Source organism: Dryobates pubescens, chromosome 20 (genome assembly GCF_014839835.1).
Source record: "Dryobates pubescens isolate bDryPub1 chromosome 20, bDryPub1.pri, whole genome shotgun sequence".
Taxonomy (NCBI): Eukaryota; Metazoa; Chordata; class Aves; order Piciformes; family Picidae; genus Dryobates; species Dryobates pubescens.
Window position 1 is genome coordinate 21,605,711 of NC_071631.1, and position 18,688 is coordinate 21,624,398.

Consider the following 18,688-nt stretch of genomic DNA (forward strand, 5'->3'; position numbering starts at 1 on the left):
GGGAGTGCTCCTGAGGTTGTCTGTCTCAAAGAAGGTGCTGGTACCAATTTGTGCTGGGTGGAACAGGCCTGGTGACTGCTCAGCCAGCAACCTAGGGGCAGCCCACAGGCCTCAGCAAGCTCCTGGTCAAGAGACTCATCAAGCCTTGGGAGCGCAGGGACCCAGCAGGCAGTGCCAGGAAGCATTTGCAGATGACTGATGTCTGTGTGTCTGGAGCCTACCAGGACACTGCACTGTGTTTCCAGGCAGCAGGAATGGTTTGTTTTGCATCCCTCATGTGAGTTCTTGCATTGGATGGGCAGTTTGGTTGGAGGCAGCAGGTAAAGGCCAGGCTGGAGGTGGCTGTGAGCAACCTGCTGTAGTGTGAGGTGTCCCTGCCCATGGCAGGGGGGTTGGAACTGGCTGATCCTTGAGGTCCCTTCCAGCCCTGACAATTCTGTGATTCTAAATCCAGCACTGTGTGGAATACCTGCCCTGGACAACCCCTCCAAGGCACAGCAGGCTGTCCTCCCTGGGGACAATCCCAAAGGATTGAAGATGCTGCCATCGTTCAGCCACACCGGGGCCTGCAGCTGAACTGTGTGACCATGTGTGGCACAGGTCCTCACCAGCCCAGCACAGGGCACAGCCTGGAGCAAAGATCTGCCCCAGAAGCACCTGGCCCCTGCTGGGGCACAGCTCAAGCTCAGCACAAGTGGAGAGCAGAGCTGCTCAGCAGCTCCTGAGCAAAAGCAGCTTGCTGGGAATGCGTGCTGAGGAGCAGGCACTGCCTGGGTCAGGCTCTGTTCCCTCTGCTCAGGGTACAAGCTGGGCAGCTGCAGCACATGGCCTGGGAGCAGGCACATTTCCCTGCCACAGGCCATTTGATCTAGGGCAAATCTCCTTAAGATCAAACCTGGATTTGGGCTGAGCCCTTTTGGCTACCAGGGCAGGCACTGGCAGTATTTTCACACTGGCAGTGCACACATGACTGAGCATGGAAAAACAAAACCTGACTTGGATCTTGCCCTGATGACTGTGGGCTGATGCCCAGCCTGACTGCCACATGCTCTGAAGAGACACCAGCCAAGACAAGGCCTTGCTTGCCTGATAGGCTTAGTTTTTAAGCACAGAAGAAAAAGTTCCAATGAACTGGAGAGAGTCCAAGGGAGAGCCAGGAGGATGCTTAGGGGACTTGAGCATCACCCCTGTGAAGAGAGACTGAGAGCCCTGGGGCTGTTTAGTCTGGAGAAGAGAAGGCTGAGAGGGATCTGATCAATGTCTATCAATATCTGAGGGGTGGGGGACAAGGGGAGGGGGCCAAGCTCTTTTCAGTGGTGCACAGCAATAAGCCAAGGAGCAATGGACACAAACTTGAACAGAGAAGGCTTCACTTCAACATGGGGACAAAATTCTTTCCAGTGAGGGTGACAGAGCCCTGGAGCAGGCTGCCCAGGGTGCACTGTGGATTCTCCTTCTCTGGAGACTTTCCAGCCCCACCTGGATGCATTCCTCTTCACCCTGGGTGATGCTGCTCTGGCAGGGGGGTTGGACTGGATGATCTCTGGAGGTCCCTTCCAAGCTCTAATGTCCTGTGAGACTGTGATGTGGAGGTGGAGGGGAAACACCAAGCAGAAATGTGTTTGAAGCACATAACAGAAGGTGAGTGGGAAGGGGCAAATCACAGCTGAGCCCCCTGACTGCCTGACCATTTCTGTGGGTGTGGGGAGAGCACTGGAGGTTGCTCAGCCTCATCTGCCACGATGTTCTTGTGTCCTGGCAAGGAGCTGATGGTCTGCATGGGTGGGCAACTGGATGGGCAAAGAACCCAGCTGGGCAGTAAGACTCAGAGGCTGGCTGTCAATGGGTCAGGCCTGGGAGCATTCCTGTGTAACACCTTGAGCAGTGACCTGGCAGAGGCAGCATCACAGCTGCTTAGGAACTTTGTAGATGGCAACACAGTGGAGGCAGCAGCTGATACCCTCTGAGCTGCCACACAGAGGGACCCAGACAGGCTGGAGGGATGGGCTGACAGGAAGCTTAGCAAAGTCCTGCACTCAGCAAGGAGAGTGTCCTTCAACACAGAATCATCACAGAATGGTCCAGGCCAGAAGGGACCTCCAAAGGTCATCCAGTCCAAACTCACTGCAGTCAGAGGGACATCCCCAACTAGATCAGGTTGCCCAGGGCCTTGTTGAGCCTCATCTTGAGTATCTCCAGGGAAGTGGCCTCAACCATCTCCATGGCCAACCTGTTCCAGTGCTCCAACAGCACATGTGGGACCTGGCTGGCCAGGAGTTTGAAAGGAAGAACCTGAGGTCAAGACAGTAAGGGGTCTGGGCCTGGCCACTGCATACAGCATGAGGAGAGGCTGAGGGAACGCGGTTTGATCAGCTTGGGAAGGAGGTGGCTTCAGGAGAACCTAACAGCAGGCATCCAATACCTATGAGGATGTTATCAAGAGGATGGTGAAAGAGATAAGATACTGATTGAAATGAGAAGCTCAGACTGCATATAAAGATGTGGAAAACATTTTCTTACTCATCCAGAGAGGTAGAGCAGCCTCCATCCTTGGAGGTTTTCAAGTCCTAGCCAATTGCAATCTGGAGTAACCTGCTCCGACCCTGTGACTGCCACAGCTTTGAGCAGGTTGGACTGCAGACCTCCTGAGGTTCCTTCCCACCTCAGCTACTCCATGATGTGGCCTGCAAGTGAAACATCAGGCTTTGCAGACATTTAAAGCCACAGCCTCTGTGTCTCTTCAGTCCCAGGCTCTGTCTGTGCTGGTGGTGAGACCATTCCTAACATGGGCAGCTCCACCGTGCAGATTAGCATCCCCCATTAGTTCAGCTCCACCACGGGCTGTGTGTGCACACACAGGGAATGCTTTGCCTTCCTTGGGTGGACAAATGGAGCTGTCCCTCATTCCTCAGACATCTTGTCCCTAGGCCCCAGCCATGGCTGGCAGCAGCCCTGCAGTCAGTGTCACAGCCCCAGCTGCTCCAAGAGGTGTCAGTGACCACTGGCATTTTAGGGGCAAAGAAGGCTGGGCTGGGCTGGGCTGCTGAGGGCACACAGAGCAGTGCCCCACGGCCTGCCCTCTGCCAGCCTTGTACTCTACTGTCCATCTGTCTGTGGGGTGCCCAGGGGGCCCCAGAGCTTCACCCTCACAGCACCAAGCTCCCCAAGTGAAGCTCCAGCAGTGAGCATAGCCAGGCAAGTCCTGTGGTGACCCTTCCTCTGCCAGCCCTCAGGCCTGCTCCGTGGGCCAGGCACTGCCCTGGGCTGCAGGGTGTTTGAGGCAGTTTGCTCTGTTTTAATCCTGGAGGAATCCTGGACATTCCCTGACAAAGGCTATCCAGTCCCTTCCCCACAAATCCACCCCTTGGGCAGCCCTGCCTCCTCCTGGTGAGCATCCAGCACAGCCTCTGCTCCTTCTGAAGCACACAGAATCACACAATGGGTTGGAAGGGACCTTCAAGATCATCCAGTGCCAGCCCCCTGCCATGGGCAGGGACACTTCCCACAGCTTGTTCAAGGCCTGAAACACCTCCAGGCAGGGCACAGCCACAGCCTCCCTGGGCAGCCTGTGCCAGGCTCTCCCCACCCTCACTGCCAACAATTTCTTCCTCCTCTCCACTCTCAGTCTCCCCTCTCCCAGCTCAAAGCCATTGTTCCTCATCCTGGCACTCCCATCCCTTGTCCTAAGTCCCTCCCCAGCTCTCCTGGAGCCCTTCAGGTCCTGGCAGGCTGCTCTGAGGTGTCCCTGGAGCCTTCTCTTCTCCAGGCTGAGCAGCCCCAGCTCTCCCAGCCTGGCCCCACAGGGGAGGTTCTCCAGTCCCCTGATTATCTTCATGACCTCCTCAGGACCAACTCCAAAGGAGCAGAGCTGTGCTCCCTGCTGTCACCAAGGCAGAGCTGGGAGCCTGACAGTTGCCTAAGCAATAGGTTTGTATTTTATAAACCCCCAAAACAATCCAACAAATGAAACCCCTCCCTGCTTCCAGAGGAAGCTTCTCACCCGGGAAAGGCTGATGGGCAGGCTCACCTGAGAGGCAGAAGCTGGCAGGAGGTCAGCTGCTCACCTGCCTCAAGGCACTTGCTGCAGTGTGGCCCAGGGGCCAGACCCTCCTCCCCTGTGGGCAACACAGCTGGGGAAGGGTCTGCAGAACAACCCTGGTAAGGAGCAGCTAAGGTTGGGGAGGTAAAGGTTCAGGGCAGCCTCAGTGGAGATCAGGACCCCAGGAGGAGCAAGCAGGGCAAGAAGTAGGACTTCAGCACTGGTCTTTGGCAGGGCCTAACTCTGACCTCGCCAAAGAGCTGCTGGGAGGAAGGCCATGGGCCAGGGTCTAGCCGGTAGGGCAGCCCAGGAGAGCTGGGTGATGTTCAAACACCACTTCCTCCAAGCTCAAGGGCAATGCATTCCTCCAAGTCCACAATCAGGCTGAGGAGGCAGGAGACCTGCACAGATGAGCAAGGAGCTGCTGCAAAAACTCACATGGGAGAAAGAAGTTCACAGTGTGTGGGACAAGGCACAGGTCACTTGGGAGGCTGCTAGGAACACTGCCAGCCAAGGGAGGGATGCAGTGAGGAAGCCAAGGCCCTCTGGCCATTAGATCTGGCAAAGGAAGTAAAAGAGAACAAGAAGGCCTTCTTCAAATCCCTCCGTGGTGAAAGAAGAGCAGGCAGAATGTGGGCCTGCAGCTGAATGAGGAGGGAGCCCTGGGGACACAGGATGCAGAGAAGCCAGAGTTACTGAAGGGCTTCCTGGCTTCAGCCTTTGCTGCTGGGACAACACCCCAGGATGCCCAGACTCTGGAAGTAAGAGAGAAAGCCTGGCAGGAGGACTCTCCACTGGTCAGTGAATTGGGTCAGAGATCATTTGGGCAAACTGAACACTCACAAATCCATGGGCCCCAATGGGCTGCACCCCAAGTGTGAGTGAGCTGCTGACAGTGCCCTACCACTCCCCATCTCCTTTGAAAGGCCACAGAGAATGGGAGAGGTGCCTGAGGACTGGAGGAAAGGCAAAGTCACTGCAGTCTTCATAAAGGGCAAGAAGCTGGACACAGGAAACTACAGAGCAGTCAGCCTCTCCTCCATCCCCGGGGAGGTGATGGTGCAGCTCATTCTGGAGGTCATCCCAAGGCCCATGGTAGAAAATAAGGTTATGAGGAGCAGCCAGCATGGACTTAGCACAGGAAATTCCTGTTTGACTAATCTGATAGCCTCCTCTGATGGTGTGACTCAGCTGCACCCTGTGGTAGGACAAGGGGCAATGGATAGAAACTACAGCACAGGAGGTTCCACCTCAACATGAGGAAGAACTTCTTCCCTGTGAGGGTCACAGAGCACTGGAACAGGCTCCCCAGCGAGGCTGTGGAGTCTCCTTCTCTCTCTGGAGACTTTCAAGGCCCATCTGGATGCATTCCTGTGCAACCTGCACTAGATCCTATGGTCCTGCTCTGGCAGGGGGGTTGGACTCGATGATCTCCAGAGCTCCCTTCCAACCCCTAACATCCTGTGATCCTGTGTGGTCCTGTGGACTGGATGGGTGGACAGAGAGAGCAGTGGATGTTGTCTTCCTTGACTTCAGCAGGGCTTTTGACACTGTCTGCCATAACATCCTCAAGGGCAAGCCCAGGAAGGGTGGGTTAGAAGAGTGGGTGCTGAGATGGGTTGAAAGCTGGGTGAACAACAGAGCTCAGAGGGTTGTGATCAGCTCCACAAGGTCCAGTTGGAGACCTGTACCTAGTGACTCAGGGAAGCCTCAAGGACACAGTGAAGTGCTGTGGCCCAAGCAATTGGCCCTGAAGCAAAGCTGACCTCTAGATGAACATCCCAACCAAACACCAGGTATCTGCTCAGCAGTGGGACATGTGTCTGGCAATCATGAGTGGGGATGTGAGAATGGATTTCCCTTGCCCTGTGCAGCAGGGGATCAAGGCCATGCCAGCAGATGTCCAGGTGTATTTGGTGAATCATCAAGGCCCCACAGGCAGATGGCCTTCAATGGCAGCCTACCAAGGCCACATCTGGGAGTCTGTCAAGGCCATGCAGGCAGCTGGTTGGCCCTGCTGGGAAGGATGTGGTCAAAACCACACAGACAGGCACGCTCCTTAGGTGCCCCCTGGGCCTGGCCAGGCTATGGGAGGAATCTAACAGGAGGACAAGGGCAGATGTTCCTGTATTTGAAGTGATGGAAATTGAGTACTCAGCAATATGGAGGCTGGGCAATATGGAGGCCTCTCCCAGTGGGCAGCAAAGGTTCTCCAAACCCTGGCTGTAACCAGGGCTCCCCAGCAGCTGGGCATCTGGATGATGCTCAAGTGCTGGGGCAGTTGGTTATGGATCTTGCCTAACACTCTGCCTGGCCTCATGCAGCACTGAGCAGCTGCAGTGCCTTGATGCATTCCACCTCTGCTCTACCACCAATGTTCTGCTGCTTCTGCCACTGATATGCAGAGACACAGCAGGGAGAGAGGAGTTCACTCCTGCCCCTCGGTGCCTGTGTCCCTTGTGCTGAGCCTGTCAGCTGGCAACAGCTCCTGGGCAGCAGCACCAAGATGAAGGGATTGTGTGGAGGGGGGGATTGGTGTCTCAGCAGAGATGAAACCTCCTGATGTTTTGGCAGAGGAACCTCCTGATGTTTAGCAGGGGTAGAACCTCTTGGAAGATTCTGATTGAGACTCTTCACTGTTGCTGCTTGGAATGGCAGCACTCAGCTGAACAGTGCCCACCCTGCCTCCCCATGAAGAGGCAACAAGAGGCCCCCAATACCAGGGATGTCTCAGTCCCAGGAGGCTGCACATAGGCATGGCAGGGAGAAGCTCCACACGGCACAACACACAAACCTGGCACTCTGGTGCCTGCTGCTGGGGACATCCCCACATGCAGAAGAAATGAATCCCCAGGCCAAGCCCTGCTCCTGGCAGAGGCTACTGCACACAAACCCAACCTCTCCTCCTCTGCCAGACAGTGGAACTGAGTTTTAAAGATCCACACCTCCTTTCTCCCTTAGCTCCACCAGCAGCCTGCTGCATTTCTAGCTTTGGAATGTTGTCTCTTTCCCATTCCTTTTGGAAGAGAGATGTGGCTGAGAGATGTGCACTGTGAGTCTCCTCAGGCCCTAAAGAAATCAAATTACACTATTCAAATGGACTTTTTTTTTCTCCACAGGGTACCTTAATCACCTGTGAGCAATCAAGAGAAGCACAAAGAGACTGTACAGAGGCATACAAGGAAACCTCATGGATCAGCTGCTCCATTCCCCAGTCACATCCTCACCAGCTCTTCTACATCAGCATTCTCAAGAAACAGAGAGGGATGGACTCTCCAAGGCAGAAGCAGCAGCAAGACAGGCAGGGCAATGCCCCTCCTTGCCCCCAGGGAAAGCATTCCAATTACTTCTGACATGTTCAAAAAGGCAAAATATGCTTCCCCCATGCAAGCAGCCAAATAAGAACCTGGGGCCTTAGAGCACATGAGGGCCCTGGAGCTGGAGAGCCCTGCACTTCCAGGCTCCACCTGACCAGCAGCACCTGCTGCCCCTGTCTGTCCACTACCACTCAACATGCCCTTGTCCACTACAGACCCAACCAACTGCAGGGGCAGAGCTGGGCCAGTGAGACACACACACACAGGTGGTAAGGGGTTGCTGCTTTTCTTACAAGGGCAGACAAATCCATTTACCACCTTCTGCATCCTAAGGCACTGGACTGCACCAGCCCAGAAGGCCAATGGCAGCCTGGGCTGCATTCAAAGCAGCGTGACCAGAGATGGAGAGAGGGGATCCTGCCCCTCTGCTCTGCTGGGACCTCACCTGCAGTACTGCATCCACCTCTGCAGCCCTCACAGGAGGGACACGGAGCTGATGGAGAGGATTCAGAGGAGGGCCAGGAAAATGCTCATGGGGTTGGAGCAGCTCTGCTATGAGGACAGGCTGAGGGTGCTGGGGGTGTTCTGCCTGGAGAAGAGAAGGCTCCAGGGAGACCTCATAGCAGCCTGAAGGGGGCTACAAGAAGGCTGCAGAGGGACTGTTTGCAAAGGTCTGCAGGGACAGGACCAGGGCCAATGGCTTCAAACTAGAGCAGAGCAGATTTAGATTGGATGGTAGGAACAAGTTCTGCACCATGAGAGTAGTGGAATACTGCAACAGGTTGCCCAGGGAGGTGGCTGAGGTTCCATCCCTGGAGAAATTCAAGGGGAGGCTGAAGATGGCCCTGGGCAGCCTGATCTAGCTGGGGATGTCCCTGCTGACAGCAGAGGGGACTGGCCTGGATGAGCTTTGGAGGCCCCTTCCAACCCAGAGCATTCTGTGATTCTATGAACTCCAACCAGCTGCATCAGAAATCCAAAAATGGGAGAATTCTCTCTGGCCAAGGTCATGATGAGAAGAGGAAACACTTCTAGTTTTGCTCCATTCCCCCCTGCAAAGTCCCTCCCCAGCTTTCTTGTAGCCCCCTTCAGATATTGGAAGGCCACAATTAGGTCTCCTCAGAGCCTTTTCTCCAGACTGAACAGCCCCAACTCTCTCCATCTGTCCTCACAGGAGAGGTGCTCCAGCCCTCTGCTCATCCTCATGGCATTCAGCACATTTAGCTTGTAGCTGGCACTGCTACACTCAGATCTCCACAGTTAGAGCAGAGCCAGAATACGGATCTCTAGCTGTGCAAGAAGTTCTGATGATCCTCCAGTCAAACCTAACCCAGGGACAAAACCCAAACAGTTTCTCCAAAGCAATCTTTATTTCCAAATGCTGCACTGCATGAAATGGTTCTGATTGACAGCCCCCTGCATGGACACCCCCCTCCCCACTGCACCACTGGCCATGGCACAGGGCATCCATGCACAGAATCATTTAGACCAAATCTTTCTGCAACCCATTCCTCATTTCCTTACAGTTTAACAGCATCCTCCTGGGGAAAGCAGGGCTGCTCTCACCTGGAACCTGCTGATGTTTCTGATGCACCTTGATAAAGAACTACCCTTCAGGCTCATAATAAGGACTCTCCTGCTTAGGGTCCTGCAACTGCTCCTCTCAGGTGGCAAAGCAATGCAGAAAGGGCAGAAGCCCTGTGAGAGGACCCTGGCCCACGTGGCTTTCCGGCAAGAGTCACCCTCCTACGGTGCCCATCCTCCACCACCCTCCTGCCAGGAGACACCCAGCAATTTTACCAGTCCCATCAAGTGGTTTCTAGCTTTTGCTCCCAACAATGTTTCAGAGAAGTCCAAAAGTTTCATTCTGCAGCACAGGTCCTGCTGCAGGGAATATCCCTGGGGAAGGCTCTGCAGGGATTGTTTTGCAGCAGTCTGGTTGTTCCCTTCCCAGTCGGGAAGACAGGAGGCACGAGGTGACAGGTTGTGAAACCTGTGTGCTTCTGCTGCAGCTCCAGTGCCCAGCCACAGCCAAACCCACAGGTGATCCTCACATCAAGCTTGGAAGGCCCTGTGTTCTAGGATCTGTATTTCCTCATGTGTGCAGCAATGGAAGCAGCAATCTCTGTGCTTCTCTTGTTCTGGCCGTAATAGTCCACGAAGCTCCCGTCCGGCCCGAGCAGGTACATGATTATTGTGTGATCCACCTGCAAGAGAGCACATCCTGCTTGGCAACACAGATCATAGCACCCCAGGCTGGAAGGGGCCTGAGAACCAGCTGGTCCAACCTTTCCTGGCAAAAGCACAGTCTAGACAAGCTGGCCCAAGCCCTGTCCAGATGAATCTTCAAGTGTTCAATGCTGGGGACTCCACCCCTGCCCTGGGCAGACCGTTCCCATGGGCAAATGTTCTCCCTCTGAAACATTTCCCTCTTGTGTCCAATTGGAATCTGTCCAAGAGTAACTTGTACTTGTCCCCCCAAATCTCTAGCATGGGACTGCTTCTCAAGTCCCTGAAGCATCCTCCACCCCTCACAGTCAGCAGCCACAGTGTCCCCTGCTTCGCTTCAGCTGTCTGACAGACTTCTCCCTGTGAAGCTAAAACAAGGTAAGGAGAAGCTCAGCAGCACCCTGGCAACTTCCTCCTGATTCCCCCAAGGAAATAAACAAACATCTGCATGCTCAGAATGCCAGAAGGAACTTCTGATGCAGACAAGTCTTCCCTGAGCTGTGGGCACCCTTCCTGCAGCACAGGCAAGGCTGGGAATAACAGCCTTGCCCCCTCACTTCTCCCTCTTCCCCTCTACTTCTCCCCATGCTCCATGACCCCCTCAACATACTCCTGCTGTAAATCCAACCCAAAGAGTGGTGCTGCCCTGAACCACATTCACTGTCAGTGCTAAGACTGGAACCAAGCCCATCACTGGGACACAGGAGCTGGCCAGAGGGAGGCAGCTGCGCTGGCAGGGGGCTCCCTCTGCTGTCTGCACGGAATGACCTTACAAGCCTTCAGAGCGACCTCCTCTGAGCCTCCCAGCTTCAACAACTTGATTCAGATAAAAACTAACTCCACAGAAAAACTACCTAAGGTGCCACTCGAGCACCAGCTGCAGCCCACAACAGCTGTATGAGCAGAGACACAGCACAGTGCAAGTGGAAGCCAGGAAGCTGTGACTGCTCAGGACTGCATCACCCCAGAGCCACTGGAGAGCACTCTGCACTGAGAACACAACTGAGCTTGGGGCTAAGGGATCACAGCAACACCTCCAGCACTGCAAGCTGCAGGATGCATTAAGCCCTGTGGCATGTCTGTCCCTGAAAGAGAGTCTCTCCAACTTTCAGTGAAGCAAGGTTTCATTCTTCAAGCTTCAGCCTTTCAAGATCACAAAATCAAGCTGTAAGGAACAATGTGTGCAACAAATCTGAGACTGCCTCCCCTCTTCTCCGCCTGCCATTAGGCCTGGCCAGGCCTAAGAGGCCTTGAGATGCTCCCCAAGTGTTACCTGATAGGGAGCATCTCCCACAGGAGCAGAGAGGGAAAGAAGAGGAAGAGAGAGACTTTGTAGATCGATTTATTTGGCACAGGATATTATGGGTATGAAATACACAGCTTCCTGTGGCCACCTCTGGACCCTTGGGACACTGGAGGTGTAACAGATGTGGCAGGAACAGGAGGCACCCAGCCTGAGCTGCCACAGCCAGCAGTGCCCAGGTGGGCAAGAAGGGCAGCAGCAGCCTGGCCTGGAGCAGCAATGGTGTGGGCAGCAGGAGCAGGGCAGGGGTTGTGCCCCTGGGCTGGGCACTGGAGAGGCCACAGCTCAAATCCTGAATTCACTTTTGGGACTCTCACTGCAAGAAGGACACTGAGGAGCTGGAGCAGGTCCAGAGAAGGGCAACAAAGCTGGGGAAGGGTCTGGAGAACAGGGCTGGGGAGGAGCAGCTGAGGAACCTGGGGGTGCTCAGCCTGAAGAAGTGGAGGCTGAGGGAGACCTCATTGCTCTCTACAGCTCCCTGAAGGGAGGTTGCAGTGAGGTGGGGGTTGGGCTCTGCTCCCTAGTCTCAGGTGATAGAAGGAGAAGAAATGGCCTGAAATGTTGCCAGAGGAGGGTTAGGTTGGAGAGGAGGAAAAATTTCTTTGCTGCAGGAGTGGTCAGGGCCTGGCAGAGGCTGCCCAGGGAGGTGGTGGAGTCCACACACCTGGAGGTGTTCCAGAAACGAGTGGCCAAGGCACCTGGGGCCAGGGTTTAATCACACAATCAAAAGCTCATCCAGTCCAACCCCCCAGCCAGAGCAGGATCACCCAGGGCAGGTCACCCAGGAACACATCCAAGGGGGGGGCTGAATGTCTCCATAGGGGACTCCACAAGTTCTCTGAGCAGCTCATTTCAGTGTTCTGCCACTCTCTCAGTGAAAATTTCTCCCTCTGTTGCCAGGGCAGCTTCTCTGCTCCAGCTTGTCCCCAGTGCCCCTTCTCCTGTCCTTGGCCATCCCTGAGCAGAGCCTGGCTCCAGCCCTGCACATCTTTATCCCCAGCAATGAGGGCAGCCCTCAGGATCCTCTGCTGCAACCCCCAAGGCCCAGATCCCTCAGCCTGGCCTCACAGGGAGATGTTCCACTGCCTGCAGCACCTCATGGCTCTGTGCTGGACTCTCTCAAGCAGCTCCCTGAGGTCCTTCTTGAACTGAGGAGCCCAGAACTGGACACAAGATTCCAGATGTGGTCTCACCAAGGCAGAGGGGGAGAAGAACTTCTCTCAACTTACTAACCACAGCTCTTCCAATCCACCCCAGAATACCACTGGCCTTCTTGGCCAGCAGGGCACATTGCTGGCTCATGGGTATCCTTCTGTCCACCAGGATCCCCAGGTCCCTCTCCTCTCCTCTGCTCTCCAACAGGTCAGTCCCAACCTATCCTGGTCCATGAGGTTGTTCTTTCTCAGATGTAAGACTCTGCCCTTGTCCTTGTTGGATTTCATTCCATTTCTCCCCACCCAGCTCTCCAGCCTGTCCAGGTCTCACAGCCTGAGTGGGTGTCACCCTTCCTCCCCACTTGGTGCCATCAGCAAACTTGCTGGCAGTGCCCTCCGTGCCCTGAACCAGGTTACTGATGAAGATATTGAACAGTTCTGATCCCAAGACTGACCCCTGAGGGACTCCCCTAGACACAGACTCCAGCTAGACTCTTTCTCACTGACCTCTCCTTGCTCCCTTTATAAACCTGATTTTAAGCAGCACCCCAAGACTGATTTCAGACTGCTGCCAGTCTGACCTACACTGGTGCAGAGTTTCTGCAGCAAGCTTCTCTCCTCCCTTCAAACACAGACTGCAGCTACTGAATCACCACTTTAAGCAGTACCAGGTTCTTGGTCTCCCCCTTCACAGCCCTTCCAGTACTGCACAGCAGTGCACACCAGCAGTGGGATTCCAGCTTCCCATGCTGCTTCTTTCTATGCACCACCTTTTGTCCCACCAGTCTTTCTGTCCACAGGGGTAACTGAGTTGCTGCAGTTAAGTGGTTTAAAAAGGAAAGCCAGATCAAGAACAGACAATGCTGGATGGAGATGACCAAATCTGCTCCAGCACCTGACCTCACTGCCACACAATGGCTGCTTTAGCACAAGCCCAACCCCAAAGACATGCTGCCTTCCTCTATTACCTCCTAAGGTCCAAGCACTGGCAGCCCACAGGCTTCCTGAACCAGGCAAGATTCCTGTGCATTTCACAGTCCTCAACAGATTGGGTTTGCCAAAGCCTAACAACAGTTGTCCCTGTGGACTCCAATGACCTTCTGCCACTTGCATCTGTACCAGGGGATCCCACTTCTCATGTGCCCTCTGCATGGAGCCACCACCTTGACTTCTGAAGCCAGTTTTAGTTTTCTCTGATTCTTGTAATGAATAAATGAAGACCACAGAATGTGGATCCTCCTCTGGCATATCACAGCACCATACAGCTGTTTGGGTTGGGAAAGCCCTCTAAGATCACTGAGTCCAACCATCAACCCAACACCACCATGGCCACTAAACCATGGCCCCAGCTGCCATGGCCACATATTTCTTGAACACCTCCAGGGACAGGGATTCCACCACCTCCCTGGGCAGCCTGGTCCAATGCCTGGCCTCTGTATCACTGGGACTTACTTTACACTTCCAGTCTGCTAGGATGTGGCAAGGCAGGAAGCCCTTGGCAGTAGCTCTAAGCCCTTTTCACTTCCAGAGAGCAAGACTGACTCAGCCTCACTCAACCCTCAGTCCCCCCAGCCTTCACACTACTACTCCCAGCATTATATTCCCACTGCATTTAGCATTAACATTCTCTCTCCCAGGTCATTTGGCACAGGAGGAAGATCCACACAATACCTGTAGGCAGACTTTGCATCACCCAAGAATCCTGCTAGGAATAACCCACAGCTTGGTGCCAGTGGGGCCTGGCCTTCAAAACCTCCAGGCAGGAGGCTTCCATCACCTCCTTGTGCAACCTGTGCCAGGCTCTCACCACCCTCATGGGGAACAACTTCTTCTTAACATCCAGTCTGAATTTACCCATGTCTAGTTTTGCTCCATCCCCCCCAGTCCTATCCCTCCCTGACACCCTCAAAAGTCCCTCCCCAGCTTTCTCATATCCCACTTCAGATCCTGGAAGGCCACAAGAAGGTCTCTTGGAGCTTCCTCCTCTCCAGACTGAACAACCCCAACTGTCTCAGTCTGTCTCCATAGCAGAGCAGCTCCAGCCCTCTGCTCCTCCTCGTGGCCCTGCTCTGGACACCTTCCAGCCCCTCCAGATCCTTCTTGTAACAGGGGCTTCCAGAACTGGATGCAGCACTCCAGGTGGGGTCTCACCAGAGACCAGTTCCATTTTCACTTTGGAGCACGCAAGGAAACTGGCAGACAGCAATATGGGATGACAGGAAGAAAGGGCTGCCAGACTTGCCAGCTGCCATGCAGCTCTGCCTGCAGGCCTGGGGTGTTTGGAACACATTTCACTGAGACTGTTAGGGGGAGGCCTCGATTCTGACCAAGACCTCTAAAACACAGCTGAACACGTGGGTGCAGCAGGGCTCTCTCAGCTCCAGCACAGGCTGCAACAGCTGCCTTCTGATTATAAAAACAATATACTGCTCTTCACCAAAGTCTTTCAGGAGGCCAAGGCCCTACTTTCACTTACTATGTAATCATCATCTTCATCTTTGGGTCCCTCGCTGTAATACACACGGTAAGCTTTGGCCACTTGGTCAATCTGTGCCTTGGTACCAGTCAATCCCACCAGCTTGGGAGAAAATTCTAGAGAGGAAGAAGAGATTTAGGCATTGCAGTGACCAGAATGCCATCAGGAGCCTGCTGAAATCCCAGAGCTCTGTATTCCACGCTTTAAGCCACGGAGGAAGAAAGCAGCAGTACCTTTAACGTATCTGGCAATGGCTTCTTCATTGTCCCTCTCAGGATCAATGGTGATGAAGAGTGGAGTCAGACTGGGCAAAGATGGAATTCCATCTGCAACATCAGCAATTACTATGATTGCCAGCAATCTAAAAATCATTTCTCCCCTCCCTTCAGACAAGCTCACAGCTCACCTCCTGTGGCATCAATCCACAGCCACCCCACGTGACAACAAAAGGCTCTCCTTGGGCAGCTTAGCTTCTGTGATTTGTGAATGAGGCCAAGGCTCCACGTGAAACCCAAGGCTCTGTGCTTGGGCCAGGTGCAGGCTGCACCTCCAGCCTCCCAGCTGGACACCCTGCCCTGCTTTGGAGACCACAAACTGGCTCTGAAGCAGGAAGTGCCATGGTGGGATGTACAGATTGAAGCACAATGGTTGCTGCAGCAAAACCATGTCTGATGGTGGACCATGAGGATAGGTGAAGACATTTCAGGCTCTTTTCCTCATGCTCCAGCCATAGCCTTCACTGTACCTTCTTCACTTTAGTCTGCCCAAGCTGATTTGGTTACTGTCACCCCTGCTCAGTAACTCTTCAGGGCTGGCAGGCTGAGAAAACCACCTCCAGGCAGTCTTCCCCTAGGCACCAATTTACAGTCACACTCAGAAGAAACTCTCCCAGGAATTTGTTCTCAGAATGAATAAAACAGAGGGGAAAAAGCCCCTGATGCACCCCACCCCTAATCCAACCCACCCCCAAAATACAAGGCAATAGCACCGAATTACACAATGCCAGGTTGGAAGGGAACCCAAGGATCATCTGGTCCAACCTTTCTAAGTGAAATCCCTGCCATGGTAAGATCAGTGCTGTCATGCTCCAGTTACCAGCTCTAAGGGACAGGCAGACTGATGCATGCATCACTTAAGTAATGCAACTACTGGAGAGCAGTCAACAGCATTTGGTAGAAGAGATCATCAGTTATCATCACTCTGGGAAAGAACCACCCCATGCACAGGTTAGGGATTAACCTGCTGGGAGAGCAGAGAAGGTCCTGGGGGTCCTGGTGGATAGAAGGATGCCCAGGAGCCAGCAATGTGCCCTGCTGGCCACGAAGGCCAATGGCATCCTGGGGTGTGGTTAAGGGAAAGGGAGTGGTTAATAGGCCAAGAGAGGCTCTCCTCCCTCTGCCTTGGTGAGGGCACATCTGGAATACTGTATTCAGTTCTGGGCCCCTCTCTTCAAGAGGAACCTCAGGGTACTACTTGCAAGAGTCCAGCACATTGCCACAAAGCTGCTGCAGGCAGTGGAACATCTCCCTGTGAGGACAGGCTGAGGGAGCTGGGGCTTGGAGCAGAGGAGCCTGAGGGATGACCTCACTCATATTGATAAAGATGTGCAGGGCAGTGTTGGGAGGACAGAGCCAAGCTCTGCTCAGGGATGCCCAGTGACAGGACAAGGGGCACTGGGGGCAAGCTGGAGCAGAGGAGGTGCCATGGCAACATACAAAGAACTTTTCCACCGTGAGGGTGACAGAGCCCTGGAGCAGGCTGCCCAGAGAGGTTCTGGAGTCTCCTTCTGCAGAGATATTCCAAACCCACCTGGCTGCATTCCTGTGTGAGCTGCCTTAGGTGATCCTGCTTTGGCAGGGGGGTTGGACTGGATGATCTTTTGAGGTCCCTTCCAAGCTCTCATGTTCTGTGGTTCTGTGATCTGCAGTATTTTGCCACAATAAATCTGGGTAAATTGGATCTCCCATAAACAGGAGCACTACACCAAAAGAATTCCCATACCAATTTCATTGACCACTTGAATCATTTTCTCCAGCTCATCAGGGCAGATGTCAGGGCAGTGTGTGAAGCCAAAGTAGATCAGCACCCACTGGCCGATGTAGTCCTCGCTGCTCCGGGGCTGCCCCTCGTGGCTGACGAGCGAGAAGGGTCCTCCCAGCAGTGGTTTCCCAATGCCTCTGTTCCGTTCCTTCTCCAGCTCTACAAAACCAGGAGAGGCTCAAACACCCCCACACCACAGTCCCTGCTGCCCCCCAGGGGGCTAACACATCAAGATCCACCCACACCCATCCTGCAGAAACGCAACGAGGTCAGGAGGGAGGTGGAAGGTGGCTTCACAAATGAGGATGCTGCTAGATCAGCTTGAGATAACAAAGGAAGGAATCCCAGCAATTCAACCTTAGTTCTGTTACATGCAAATAAAGAGCCTCTGCTAGTGCCTCACCAGGGGTCTTAGCACAAATCAGCAGGGTGTCCTCCAAAGACAGCAGAAACAGCCTCAAGTTCTGAACTTTTAGGCCAGAGCAGAGGCTTGACAGGCTACTGAATAGTAACTTCTCCACCCAGAGAAGTGAAGGAGCTAATTGAAATGACCATGGGATGTATGATGCAAGGGGGGGTACATACAAATGGTGAACGTGTAGTAGGTGGAGCAGGAAGTCTGGAAATTCCGAGTACCTCAGCAGCAGCGAAAGGGAGAGGGAAATGTGTGTCCAGGAATTTTGGATACAAGGGAAACTGCACCTTCCAGCCATGAGAGAGACCCCACGAGGGTCCCACAAGAGTAACTGTACACTTACCTATTGGAAATCAATGTTCAGAAGGCAGAACAACCAATGTATGGAAGTTGGAATAACAGGCACTAAATGAATGTATGGAAAGCAGAGAGTTTGAGGGGCAGGATGACCACGGATCACAGTGTGCTTCTAACTTGTGAACTGAAAGAAGGGAAGGTATCAGTCTTGGACTTTGTATTTAGAAGCTGGAGCCCTGGTTACCACACAGGAAGAAAGCTGTCCCACTGCACTGTGCTGTTCAGATGCAGGTGGATCTGTGGAATGCTTTTCTAAGACCATGTACAGGTAACAGGAAAGAGCCCAGGGACAGCCCAGATGTTCCTGCAGGTGTGAGTGGAAAAACAGGGAAAAAAACAACCGAAAGAGCATATGCGGAGAGGAAGAATGCAGCTGAGAGGAAGTCCCTGCCAAGCCCACTGGCAGGCAGGGATGGGAGGAGCTGAATGTAAACGAATAGCCTGACTGTGTAGTAGCTGACTGCACAGCGACCGCAGAGCTTGCGTTCAGACACAGGCGTTTGGAGGGGGCGCTCCCCCGTGCCCAGTGCTGTGTCTGACACCGGGCATCGCAGCACACCTCCGGAGCAGCCTCGGCCGCTGAGCCTTTCTGTTTCCTTGGGTCAGCAGCTGCGCAGGGAAATGAAAGCAGCCCCCAGGGCCCCCTGCCTGTGCTGCCTCTGCACCGCCGGGCAGCAGCCTGCGCAACCCAACACCGTTCCGAAAGCAAGAGGAAGGACGCTGAAGGATTTGAAAAGCTTAAACTGCAAGGGGGGTTGGAGTTCTTTGCCATTTTCCGCGGCACTGAAACACACACAGGCACCAAGCGGCAAGGCCTGAGGCGATGCGGCGAGGCGCCGGCGTGAGGCACATGCGAGTACAGACAGTGCCTGCCCTGCAGGCGGAAGCTGCATCATCCGCAGGCGGAGAGCATCCCGCAGGCGGAGAGCATCCCGCGGCCGCAGCACAGGGCGCCCCGGGGCCGCGCCCGCCAGCTCGGCTCCCTCCCCGCGGCACTCACCCTCCTCCTTCTGCCGCTTCACCTTCTTCATGAGGACCAGCAGCCCCCCGCACACCACGAAGGTGGCCGCCAGCGACCGCCACGACACCAGCTACCGAGGAAAAGCCGCTTAGCGACTGAGCGGAGGGGACGGCGCGGGCCCTCCTGCCGCCCGGGCCGCCTCCCCCTCTCCTTCGCCCACTCACCCTCCTCTGCGCGGCCGCACGCTGGCCGCTGCTCGGCGGCAGGCGGGACGCGGAGCGGCTGGCGCTGGCGGCTAGCACCCCGCGGCCGCCCAGCCCCGCGCCCGGCAGCCGCCACAGCATCGCCGCGCGCCCGCAGCGCAGCGCGCACGCCGCCATCTTGCCGCCCGCCCGCG

The 18,688-nt window shown here is 54.7% G+C and overlaps 1 protein-coding gene across 1 annotated transcript; it reads right to left on the minus strand.

Moving 5' to 3' along the window:
• Positions 1-9,303: 9,303 nt before the first annotated feature.
• LOC104301222 (protein SCO1 homolog, mitochondrial) lies at positions 9,304-18,686 on the minus strand. The gene is made up of 6 exons (XM_054170867.1): positions 18,516-18,686; positions 18,331-18,421; positions 16,520-16,717; positions 14,752-14,844; positions 14,519-14,634; positions 9,304-9,563 (listed from the first exon to the last, which is right to left on the minus strand). Exons 1-6 carry the CDS (start codon positions 18,669-18,671, stop codon positions 9,435-9,437), a joined length of 783 nt encoding a protein of 260 aa, XP_054026842.1. The 5' UTR covers positions 18,672-18,686; the 3' UTR covers positions 9,304-9,434.
• Positions 18,687-18,688: the final 2 nt, after the last annotated feature.

Bases quoted from the DNA above. Each gene is read 5' to 3' on its own strand.
- LOC104301222 (XM_054170867.1), bottom strand. From the start codon at position 18,671: ATGGCGGCGTGCGCGCTGCGCTGCGGGCGCGCGGCGATGCTGTGGCGG. The intron at 18,422-18,515 runs GTGAGTGGGCGA...TTTCCTCGGTAG, and splicing joins GTGCGGCCGCGCAGAGGAGG to CTGGTGTCGTGGCGGTCGCT. The intron at 14,635-14,751 runs GTACTGCTGCTT...CTTCCTCTCTAG, and splicing joins CATTGCCAGATACGTTAAAG to AATTTTCTCCCAAGCTGGTG.